The 12,726-nt window shown below is 35.0% G+C and overlaps 1 protein-coding gene across 5 annotated transcripts in view; it reads left to right on the forward strand.

The window, feature by feature from the left end:
* The window catches only part of LOC311255343 (dedicator of cytokinesis protein 3-like), a 190,590-nt gene that overhangs the window by 172,401 nt on the left and 5,463 nt on the right, over positions 1–12,726 (forward strand). For 3 of the 5 annotated variants that reach the window (XM_084349745.1, XM_084349747.1, XM_084349748.1), the window contains 8 exons: positions 130–246; positions 725–855; positions 9,207–9,288; positions 9,556–9,637; positions 9,734–9,852; positions 10,095–10,182; positions 10,397–10,516; positions 11,986–12,071. In XM_084349745.1, the coding sequence (XP_084205871.1) occupies positions 130–246; positions 725–855; positions 9,207–9,288; positions 9,556–9,637; positions 9,734–9,852; positions 10,095–10,182; positions 10,397–10,516; positions 11,986–12,071 (825 nt within the window). The remainder of the gene's footprint in view (positions 1–129; positions 247–724; positions 856–9,206; positions 9,289–9,555; positions 9,638–9,733; positions 9,853–10,094; positions 10,183–10,396; positions 10,517–11,985; positions 12,072–12,726) is intronic. The other 2 variants (XM_084349746.1, XM_084349749.1) reach the window with 1 other exon arrangement.

Below are 12,726 nucleotides of genomic sequence, written 5' to 3' on the forward strand. Positions count from 1 at the left end.
TCATGTACAAGAAATCAGAAACATGTCGTTGACACTTCATATTCGTAAATTTAAGTACAGGAGAGATTTAAACATCAGGGAATGTACAGTGAAAATTTAATCCGATGTTGTTTTGTTATTTTCCCGCAGGTTCACGTCCTCGGAGTCGGCCTGGCCGTGCACGAGAAGCTGGTGCACCCAGAAATGCGTCCCCTTCACAAGAAGCTGATAGATCAGTTCCAGATGATGAGGAGCAGCCTCTGCCACGTGAGTGCTGAGAAACTTTCGCTCAAACAGCGTTTGTGTCATTAGATCTGAAGCTTTTTAAACTGCAAAGCTCAGGGGAGAATATAATGACAAAAACACACAAACATGTTGTTGTTCAGGCGTAATTCTGTGTATTCTTCATGATATGATGAACCAATGTTGAGTCTAGAACAGATTCCTTCTGTTGTAAACATGCTGAAGGGCGAGCATCATCACAGTGAGCAGAGCTAATTAGCAGCTTCTTCAAAGAGGATGTTATCATGCTGCTAGCTAACAGAAGTGTGTCACCGCTAACAATCTGAACTTTTCACCTTTTTAGCTCCTAATTTAATTTATAGGGACATTAAATATTTACGTCTCAGACAACATAAAGCAGCTTCCTGTGATTACTCCGGCAGTACTGTGTGTGGATGTGTGTGAGCAGCGTGTAGTCTGGAGGTTTATACACAAATGAGGGCAGTGTGAATATTCAGAGCAGTGTTTCTACGTGGCTCTGCAGGGTCTGCCTGGTTTAGAGAAGGCCGGGTCAGGAGCCAACACTCCCAGAGGGATCCTGGCCTCCCACAGCCCCATGAGCCCCGAGAGCTTCAAACTCATGCACCGGCACAGGTCAGCAACACACACACGCGCACACACACACACACACACACACACACACACACACACATTCACCTTATCCTCAAGTGAGACTTTACACTTTGCACTCATCTCATTCACTCATGACGTCACATCCTCATCACATTTTACAGTCGACACACACGCTGTCTCCTCCGTCTCTACAGTGCTGCAGGGATGATGTCTTTTAAAAGGTTACCCCCTGAAGTTCTCCCTGGTTCCTTCAACCAAAAGCCTGTGAGGTTTTTCCACCGGGTTTTGGATTATTTGCTGCAAAAAAAATTCACGCATGACAGCAAATTTTTTATACAAATTTCATGTGTGACGAATGTTTTTTTTATTTTTTATTTTTATTTCATGCGTGACACCAAGTTTTTGTTTTTAAAAAAACATGACACCAAATTCTGTGCAGGACAACAAATGTCATGCGTGACACCAATTTTTCTTTTTTAAATTCATGTTTGACATCAGTTTTTTTTTTTTTTTTTTTCCCTTTAAAAATTTTGTGTGAGACAAATTTTTATAAAAAGTTTTCATGTGTGACACTAAATTTAAAAACAAAATTATAATAAGGGACACTACATTTTATTTATTTTATTTTTTTTCAGGAGACAAACTTTTTATAAAGAAAAAAATGTTTCTCTCCTGACAAAAAATGTTTTTATTCGGTTTCACAGAAGAAAAAAATAAAGTTTCTCTCCTGAAAAAAAACTTGTTTATTTCCTGGAAAAAATGAATTATTTTTGGTTTCACAGAAATAAAAAAAAAAGGGGGGGGTTTTTTGTTTCACACGTGGGAAAACATAAGTTCTATTGGTTTCACAGAAGAAAACATTTTCTAGCCTGTAAAAAAAAAATTTCCTGTGGGGAAAAAAAGTTTTTTTTTGTTTCAAACGTGGAAAAACATAATTTCTCTTGGTCTCACTCATGAAAAATAAGTTTTAACTCAGTTTCACAGAAGAAGAAAAAAAGTTATTCTCCTGAAAAAGTTTCTCTCCTGAAAAAAATTCATACTTGACACCAAGTTTTTCCTTTAAAAATTTGGTGCGTGACACCAATTCTTTTTTAAATATCATGCTTTGCGCATTTTTTTTTATTTCATTGAACCAATGTTTTGTAAAAATAAAACGTTTTTACTGAAAGAAAGGTTTTTCCTGAAGAAGAAAAAAGTTTTTTTTCCTGAAGAAAAAAATGTTGTTTTTTTTTCCTTTTTTGGTTTCACAGGTGGAAAACATAATTTAAATAATAATAAAGTTTTTACTCGGTTTCAAAGAAGAAGAAAAAATATTTTAACCTGGAAAAAAGTTTTTTTCATGGAAAAGAAACTTTTTTCCTGGAAGAATTTTTTTTTTTTTTCTGAAAAAGGAACTTTCTGTTGGTTTCGCACATGGGAAAACATAACTTATCTTGTTTTCAGAGAAGAAACATTTTTTCTTTTTTCCTGGGGGGGGGGAAAAATGTCTTTTTCCTAAAAGAAAAAAGTTTTTTCCTGAAGAAAGAAAGAGGTTTATTTTTTTACTCACACGTGTAAAACCATAATTTCTCTTGGTTTCACTCATGAAAAAGAAGTTTTAACCCAGTTTCACGGAAGAAGAAAGAAGTTACTCTCCTGAAAAAAAAACTTTTTTTCTCCTGGGAAAAAAATTTCACTCTTGAAAAGAAATTCAAACTTGACACCAGGGTGGGAATTTCACGGCAGCCACGGCCGCTGTTGCCCCACACTTTGGCCTTGATGCGCCGTGAAAAAGAACCCCTAAAATGATGAAAATCCAACCCTGGTTGACACCAATTTTTTCCTTCAAAAATTTGGTATGTGACACCATTTTTAAAAAATATATATATATATCATGCTTTACGCATATTTTTTTTTTTTTTTTTTTTTTTCAATTGAACCAAATTTTTGTAGAAATGAAATGTTTTTCCTGAAAGTTTTTTTTGCCTGAAGGAAAAAGTTTGTCAGAGTTTCTCCCGGTTTTACTGGGGGGGAAAAAGGGTTTTTTTCCTGAGGAAAAATAAAGTGTTTTTTTTTCCTGGGGGGAAAAAATTTTTTTCCTGTGAAGAAAAGTTTTTTCATGGAAATTTTTTGTTGTTGTTGTTTCACAGAAGTGAAAAAAAAAGATTTTTTTGGTTTCACACATGGGAAAACATAAGTTCTATTGGTTTCACAGAAGAAAACAGTTTCTAACCTGGAAAAAAAGATTTTTTTTACTGTGGGGAAAAAGTTGGTTTCTTTAGGTTAGGAAAAAAGAGGTCTTTTCCTGAAAAAAAAAAAGTTTTTTCTCTGAGGAAAAACAAAGTTTCCTGAAATGTTTATTTTTTGGGGGATTTCACGGTAGTAAAAAAGTTTCTATCCTGCAAAAAAAAAAAATTTCTTGATGCAAAAAAATAAGTGGTTTTCCTGGAAAGAAAAACATAAGTTCTATTGGTTTCACAGAAGAAAACAGTTTCTAACTTGAAAAAAAAGTTTTTTTCCTTTGGAGGGAATAAAAGGTTTTCTTTTGTTTCAAACGTGGAAAAACATAATTTCTCTTCGGTCTCACTTATGAAAAAGAAGTTTTAACTCAGTTTCACAGAAGAAGAAAACAAGTTTTTTTCCTGAAATAAAAATCCATACTTAACACCAATTTTTCCCTTTACAAATTTGGTGCGTGACACCATTTTTTTTTTTTTTCTCAATATCATGCTTTACACAATTTTTTTATTTCATTGAACCAAATTTTTGTAAAAATGGAACGTTTTTCCTGTAAAAAAAGTTGATTTTCCTTTTTTGGTTTCACACGAGGAAAACATAATTTAAGTAATAAAAAGGTTTAAAAAATACATTTCTAACCTGAAAAAAAGTTTTTTTCCTGAAATGTTTTTGGGTTTTTTGGGGGTTTCATTGTAGTAAAAAAGTTTCTATCCTGAAAAAAAAAAGTTTTTTCCTGTGGGGGGAATAAAAGGTTTTCTTTTGTTTCAAACGTGGAAAAACATAATTTCTCTTTGGTCTCACTTCATGAAGAAGAAGTTTTAACTAAGTTTCACAGAAGAAGAAAAAATGTTTTTTTCCTGAAATAAAAATACATACTTAACATCAATTTTTCCCTCTACAAATTTGGTGCGTGACAACATTTTTTTATTTTATTTTTTTTTTTTTTTGGCATTTCTAACCTGAAAAAAAACTTTTTTTCCGGGGAAAAAAGTTTTCTCACAGAAGAAAAAACTTTTTTTTCCTGGAAAAAAGAATAATAATTACCTGAGGAAAAAAGGTTGGGTTTTTTTGTTTTACACGTGAAAAAACATAACTTCTATTGGTTTCACAGAATAAGAAAATGTTTATCCCCTGAAAAAAAAAGTTTTACTCAGTTTCAAAGAGAAAAAAACTTTTTTTCAGTTGCATATGTGGGTAAACATAACTTGTATTGGTTTCACAGAAGATAAAAATGTTTCTCCCCTGAAAAAAAGGTTTTACTTGGTTTCAAAGTAGAAAGAAAGTTTTTTTCAGTATCACATGTCGGAAAACATAACTTTTTATTGGTTACACAGAAGAAGAAAATGTTTCTTGCCTGAAAACAAAGCAAAAAACAAAACAGTTTTTTTTTTTCAGAAAAAAACTTTTTTCAGGGGAGACATTTTTTCTTCTTCTCTGAAACGGAGTAAAACCTTTTTTCAGGAGAGAAACATTTTTTCAGGAGAGAAGCTTTTTTTTCTTCTGTGAAACCGAGTAAAACCTTTTTTTCAGGAGAGAAACCTTTAACTCAGTTTCACAGACGAAGAAAAAAAGTTTTTTTCCTGAAATAAAAATCCATACTTAACACCAATTTTCCCTTTACAAATTTGGTGCGTGACACCATTTTTTTTTTTTTTTTTTTTAATATCATGCTTTACACAATTTTTTTTATTTCATTGAACCAAATTTTTGTAAAAATGAAACGTTTTTCCTGAAAAAAAAAGTTTATTTTCCTTTTTTGGTTTCACACGAGGAAAACATAATTAAAGTAATAAAAAAGGTTTAAAAAATACATTTCTAACCTGAAAAAAAAAAAAATTTTCCTGGAAAAAAGTTTTCTCACAGAAGAAAAAAGTTTGTTTTTTTTCCTGTGAAAAGATAGGCTTTTTCATGGAAATTTTTTTTGTTTTTGTTTCACAGAAGTTGAAAAAAAAAAATTTTTTTGGTTTCACACATGGGAAAACATAACTTCTATTGGTTTCACAGAAGTAAAAAAAAAGTTTCTACCCGGAAAAAAGGTTTCTTTCTGGGGAAAAATAAAATAAAAAATTTCCTGAATTTTTTTTATTTATTTTCCCCCAGAACAAATACACGTTTTTTCCATGGAAAAAAAGTTTTTTTTTGTTTCACCAAGGGAAACCACAATTTCTATTAAGTTCAAAGAAGGAGAAGTTTCTGTCCTGCCCAAAAAAAAAATTCCCTGGGGAAAAAAAGAGGTCTTTTCCTGGGGGAAAAGACAAAAAAAAACAAAACTTTTTTTCCCCTTGGGAAAAGCAAAGTCTCCTGAATTTTTTTTTTCTTTTTTTCTTTTTTCTCTTTTCTTTTTTTTCGGGGGTTTCACGGTAGTAAAAAAGCTTCTATCCTGGAAAAAAAGTTCCTTGATGCGAAAAAAAAGTAGTTTTCCTGGAAAGAGAATTTTTTTTGGTTTCACAGAAGTAAAAAAAAGGGTTTTTTTGGTTTCACAAGTGGGAAAACATAAGTTCTATTGCTTTCACAGAAGAAAACAGTTTCTAACTTGGAAAAAAAAAGTATTTTTCCTGTGGGGGGAATAAAAGGTTTTCTTTTGTTTCAAACGTGGCAAAACATCATTTCTCTTTGGTCTCACTTATGAAGAAGTTTTAACTCAGTTTCACAGAAGAAGAAAAAATGTTTTTTTTCCTGAAATAAAAATACATACTTAACACCAATTTTTCCCTTTACAATTTTTTTTTTGGGGGGGGGGGGGGAATATCATGCTTTACACAATTTTTTTATTTCATTGAACCAAATTTTTGTAAAAATGAAACGTTTTTCCTGAAAAAAAAGTTTAGTTTCCTTTTTTGGTTTCACATGAGGAAAACATAATTTAGGTAATAAAAAAGGTAAAAAAAAAATACATTTCTAACCTAACAAAAACTTTTTTTCCTGGAAAAAAGAATAACAATTACCTGGGGGAAAAAAGGTTTTTTTTTTTTTTTGTTTTACACGTGGAAAAACATAACTTCTATTGGTTTCACAGAATAAGAAAATGTTTATCCCCTGAAAAAAAAGTTTTACTCAGTTTCAAAGAAGAAAGAACGTTTTTTTTCAGTATCACATGTCGGAAAACATAACTTTTATTGGTTACACAGAAGAAGAAAATGTTTCTTGCCTGAAAACAAAACAAAAAACAAAAAAAAAATTTCTTTCAGAAAAAAAAACTTTCAGGAAAAAACTTTTTTTAGGGGAGACATTTTTTCTTCTTCTCTGAAACCGAGTAAAACCTTTTTTCCAGGAGAGAAACATTTTTTTCAAGAGAGAATTTTATATTTCGTCTGTAAAACCTTTTTTTCAGGAGAGAAAACTTTTTCGGGAGAGAAACTTTTTTTTCTTCTGTGAAATCGAGTAAAAAAAAAATGTTGTCACCACACCACTTTCTTCTGCGTGACGAAACATTTCATGCGTGACACCAAATTTTTTTACATTTCGTGTCACACCAAGTGATGCAATAATTTTATTTGACACCAAATTTAACAAAAACATTTCATATACCAAATTTTTTTTAAAAAAAACTTTTTTTTCAGAAAAAAACATTTCAGGAGAGAAACTTTTTTTTCTTCTGTGAAATCGAGTAAAAAAAATGTTGTCACCACACCACTTTTTTCTGCGTGACGAAAAAAAAAAAAAAAAGAAAGAAACTTTTTTTCTTCTGTGAAAGCGAGTAAAACCTTTTTTTCAGGAGAGAAACTTTTTTTTCAAGAGAGAATTTTATATCGCGTCTGTAAAACCTTTTTTCAGGAGAGAAAACTTTTTCGGGAGAAACTTTTTTCCTTCTGTGAAATCGAGTAAAAAAGAATGTTGTCACCACACCACTTTTTTCTGCGTGACGAAAAATTTCATGTGGACATCACTTTTTTTTTTTATTTAATGTGACACCAAGTGATGCAATAATTTAATTTGACACCAAATTTAACAAAAAAAATTCATATACCAAATTTAAAAAAAAAAAAAAAAGTTTTTTCCAGAAAAAACTTTCAGGAAAAAACTTTTTTCAGGGGAGACACTTTTTTCTCTTCTCTGAAACTGAGTAAAACCTTTTTTCCAGAGAGAAGCCTTTTTTTCGAAAGAGAGAGAAACTTTTTTTTTTCTTCAGGAGAGAAACTTTTTTCAGGAGAGAAAACTTTTTCAGTAGAGAAACTTTTTTCAGGAGAGAAACTTTTTTTCAGGAGAGAAACTTTTTTCCGGAGAGAAACTTTTTTCGGGAGAGAATCTTTTTTGTCTTCTGTGAAATCGAGTAAAAAAAAAATGTAACCACCAACACCACTTTTTTCTGCGTGATGAAAAATTTCATGCGTGACACCAAATTTTTTAAAATTTCATGTGACACCAAGTGATGCACTAATTTAGTTTGACACCAAATTTAACAAAAAAAATTTCATATACTAAATTAAAAAAAAAAAAAGTTGTTTGTTTTTTTTTTCAGAAAAAAAAAACTTTCAGGAAAAAACTTTTCAGGAGAGAAACTTTTTTTCTTCTGTGAAACCGAGTAAAACCGTTTTTTCAGGAGAGAAACTTTTTTTTCAAGAGAGAATTTTATATCGCGCCTGTAAAACCTTTTTTCAGGAGAGAAACTTTTCACGAGAGAAACTTTTTTCGGGAGAAACTTTGTTCCTTCTGTGAAATCAAGTAAAAAAAAATGTTGTCACCACACCACTTTTTTCTGCGTGACGAAAAATTTCATGTGGACACCACTTTTTATTTAAATTTCATGTGACACCAAGTGATGCAATAATTTAATTTGACACCAAATTTAACAAAAAAATTTCATATACCAAATTTTTTTAAAAAAAAAAAAGTTTTTTCCAGAAAAAACTTTCAGGAAAAAACTTTTTTCAGGGGAGACACTTTTTTCTCTTCTCTGAAACTGAGTAAAACCTTTTTTCCAGAGAGAAGCCTTTTTTTCAAAAGAGAGAGAAACTTTTTTTTTTTTTCAGGAGAGAAACTTTTTTCAGGAGAGAAAACTTTTTCAGTAGAGAAACTTTTTTCAGGAGACAAACTTTTTTTCAGGAGAGAAACTTTTTTCGGGAGAGAATCTTTTTTGTCTTCTGTGAAATCGAGTAAAAAAAAATGTAACCACCAACACCACTTTTTTCTGCGTGATGAAAAATTTCATGCGTGACACCAAATTTTTTAAAATTTCATGTGACACCAAGTGATGCAATAATTTAATTTGACACCAAATTTAACAAAAAAAATTCATTCCATTTCCAAATTTTAAAAAAACATGTGTGACACCAAGTGAAAAGTCGTTGTTTCATGTGACATGTGCAAAAAAAGAAAAATTCATTCAAGTGAAAAACAACATTTCAAGCATGACAGCAGAGTTTTTAAAAAAATCAATGTGACACCAAATGAAAAAAAAAATCATGAGTGACATCAAGTAAAAAAAATTTTTTTCATGTGGCAAGTAAAAAAAAAGTCACTTGTGATACCAAAGTTGTTGTTTTTTTTTTTAATGTCGTGAAATTTCATGTAAAAGAAAATCATGTGGCACCAAATAAAAAGAAACTTTCATGTTTTATTCACGTGACATCAAATTAAAGTGAAAACTGTCCTTGTAAGCATTTATCAACATTTGTTACATTTCAGTCAGTGAAGATTGTGTTGAGATAGTTTTCATTATGTTTTATCAGCCAGCTCCACCTCTTTGCAAAGTTCAGGCTCAGTTAGGACTCATTTCTGCAGCACTGTCATCAAACTGATTTCATCTGCTGTGTCTCATTAATGATCAGTACTTATTTCTTCACTACATCTGTGTATCTTCTACAGTCGACTGCACACATCATACCATTCTCCTTTTCTCTCTCTTTCTCTTTCTCTGTCTTTCTTTCTCCTCATGTCTTGCTTCTTGCATGATTTTCTGCATTTCTTTTATTCCTGCCAAATCACTTCACGCATGTTTTGGTTGTTTGGTTGTACTCTGCACGGCTCCTCGCTCCGTCCTTTTTCTCCTTCCTCCCTTTGCTGCTGCCCTCTCCCTCCTCTCTGGCCTCCTTCTCTTCTCCCTCCATCCCTCTACTTCTTCTCCTCTCCTGTTTTTTTCTTCCTCCTCCCAGTCCCATAGCTGTTTTGACTCCTGTGCGAAACTCCTCCTCCTCTCTCTCCTCTCATAACTCCAGTGAGACAGGGAACGTTGGCAGTCTGCTGATCCTGGCTGATGGCATGGTGGTGGAGCATCCTGAGGACTTCTACCGCATGCAGGTCAGTGGTCATCTGCACTGCCGGGGTCCATGACAGAGATAAAATCTAACTTTATTGAAAAATGCAGCACAAGACTTGCTGAGATTTGACGATATAAGACAAACAGCAGTCGACTTTCTAATTTATAGAAATTACATCACAACTGTCGTTATAGTTACCGCTTTCTGTCAGTGTTGTGTTCTTTGTGCTACAGATTTCTGCCTGCAATTTATTGTAAACAAACATTGTGATTGGTTCAATTAACTGTGACAACATCCTCATCTGCAGGCAAGCCCCTCCTCCTCCAGCCTTAGCTCCACCCACTCAGCACCCTCACAGATGATAAACTCCGCCCCCTCGACCATCAGAGGTAGGCAGCTCAGACGCAGTTAGCTCCTTAGCTTTTTGTTTCAGACACAAACACTGGTCAGTGTTTGACACAGTTGTCTCTCCTGTGTGTCTGCAGTCGGCTCGCCTTCTCTGCCAGACAAATACAGACACAACAGAGAGATGCTGATGCTGCTGCCGCCGCACAGAGAGCGGCCGAGCAGCGCCATGTACACCAACATCACCGAGAACGGACAGGTACGAGGGGAGGCCGCTTCACAAAGCTTTTTACTGAAGGTAGAGCCGAAGCCTCAGGACTCGTTTTATACTGACGAGTGAGAGAAAATGAATCTTGAGACGGTCAGACGGCTGTAAACACCAGTGAGATGACTGCAGAGTGAATAAAGTCAGATTTCTCAGAAACAGTGAGGTCAGAGGTCGTTTATTAAAAGGATGTGAGGACAGAAGCCAGATGTTGAGATGTGTGTTTTTCTCTTCAGCCAACCAACTTCCAGCGAGCCTTGTTCCATCAGGTGATTGGTCCGTGCAAACCCTGCAGCGACCCCAACCTGTCTGTAGCTGAGAAAGGTAATGAGCTCACACACACACACACACACTCACACACCTACAGTACAGGACACACTCACACACAAACTGACAGGACAAGATGTGCAAAGTTATTTATTATCATTTAAATGTTCATTTATCTTCTCCACACTTCCTCCTCCTCTGTCCTCTCATCTCCTTCTCCTCCTTCCTTCTCTTCTTTCCTCCTCCTCCTTGTCCTCGTCCTCTCCTGCAGTCCTCACCACTCCAAGTAGTTGGAGTTTGGACAGTGGGACCAGAGAAGCTCTCCCCTTCCTCTCAGCCCACGTTGGAAGTGTCATGGCACCTCCTGTTCCTCCACGCAACCTTCCTCATGGTATGACTCTACTGTTAACTCTGTGTGTGTGTGTGTGTGTGTGTGTGTGTGTGTGTGTGTGTGTGTGTGTGTGTGTGTGTGTGTGTGTCCCAAGCTCCACTCAGGATATAAGATATCACCGTGGATCAGGATAAAAACACTCAAAATAAGTTGATCTCAATTTTTCTAAATAAGATATATATTTTTTAAATCACATTAATTCACACATATTTATTTGTTTTTATTCTTTTTGACTTTTCGTGTTTTGTTTTGTTGCCTTCTTGTTTTAACTCCTCCTGAAGGTCGTTGCACAACAAGTCAATTATTTCCATGTGCGTTTTTTAATCAAATAAACGTTACACAGAGAAAACCATCACACAAAGTCCGATTAGTTAATTATTCTGTTTGTTTTCAAACATTTTATGTGACACCAAATACATTTTTTTTTTCATGTGACAAAGTGAAAAAAAAAAAGTTCATGTTACACCAAATTTAAAAAATTGATGTGTGACACCAAATGAAAAAACTTTTTTTTTGGTGACAATTTTTTTTTTCACTTGGTGTCACATATATATAAAAAATATTTATTTGGTCACGTGATTTTTTTTTTATGTATGTAAAAAAAACATAATACCAAATAAAAAAATTAAGCATGCATGACACCAAGTGAAAACTTTTTTTTTTCTATGTGACACCAAATTAAAGAAAAAAACCATCCGGAGAATATTTTTCACATGTAAAACCAAAAAAAAAAAAAAATTGCCGTAGAAAAATAAGCAGCGTGTCAAACTGTACTCCTCTCTTCCAGCAACATGATTGGCTGATGGCGTCTTCCTCTGTGTAACGTAGACTTTGAGGTGTCGGCTCTGTGGGTCAAACATTTATCAACATTTGTTACATTTCAGTCAAAGAACATTATGTTGAGGTAGTTTCCAGTAGGTTTTAGTTTATTATATTGAGTTTAATGAGGTGATTTAACAACAAAAATCAAATGAAGCTCCAGCGTCCCGTCTGTACTTTGTGTCCTGACTGTGAGCTGCTCTCCTGTGGTGCTGTGTTGTGAGTCTGTGTGTGAATAGTGTTCAGATGTGATGTCAGACGGTAGATCAGTGATTGACAGCGGCTGTGAGCTGGTACACGTCTGCCAACAGGTGAAAACCTCCCTGCTCCTCACAACACACAGCAACATCACAAAACAGTGTACTCGGATCAGGAAGTGTTCGAGTGTTTGGTTTGATCCAACTTCTCTGTTTGTTGATACGAACACAACATGATGAAAGAATCTAGTTCAGCAGCTCAAACACCTGCAAACACCTCCGTCCTCCCCCACACTCCTCCTCCAGCTCACTTCTGCTCCTCCTGCTTCCTTCTTCTTCTTCTTCTTCTTCTTCTTCTTCTTCTCCTCCTCTTCTTCCTCTCTAGCCTGAGGTGTGTGTGAGTGAGTGTGTGTGCATCTCTCTCAGTCAGTCCTGCTGTGTCTCCCCCTGTAGGCCAACACGTGTCGATGCACTTTGACGCTTTCCACCACCAGGTCAGCGACCTCCCTCCAGCTCTCCCTGCGCGCTCCTTAAGAAAGGTACCCTCCTCCTCCTCTTCCTCCTCCTCCTTCTCCTCTTCCTCCTCCTCTTCCTCCTCCTCACTCCTGCTGTTGGTCTGGATGATTGTCTGTCTGTTTGCACTCCCTGAGAAAGAGAGTCACATCACTATCTGTGTCTCTTTGTGTCGATCCCAGAACCTGTTGGTTCTGTTGGGATCGTTTACACTAAATGTCGTCACGTCGTGTTTTTCTTCTTTGCCTCAGCACCACCTCAGCACCGTGACTGGAATGACACTTTGATATTGTTCAAGAAAAACTTTTTTCACAAACTGTAACTTTCAGGTAACTGAACAGATGTGACACTGAAGTTTACTTACACAACCAGCGAACCAGAACCGGACTCTTCATTAGAAACTGGACACAGTTCAGTGTCAGCGTTGAGTTCAGTCTGTTTTTCTTTCTCTTCACCACACGGGTCCAAACACTTCTAAGACGACACAGCTAGCTTAGCGTTAGCCTTTAGCGTCACCTCCAGACACCTATCCTCTAACTCTGACAGTGTCGATGTTTCAGAGATCCTTTATCGATTTGTTTTAGAAGAGGGTTCACTCTGGACAGATTTGAGAAACTGAACTTCTGTCTTCTGCTGTTTGTTGTTGATCTCTGGAGTCTTTTGGTGAAGATGATTTGAACC

This window comes from Pagrus pagrus (genome assembly GCF_965226575.1).
Source record: "Pagrus pagrus genome assembly, chromosome: 3".
Lineage (NCBI taxonomy): Eukaryota > Metazoa > Chordata > Actinopteri > Spariformes > Sparidae > Pagrus > Pagrus pagrus.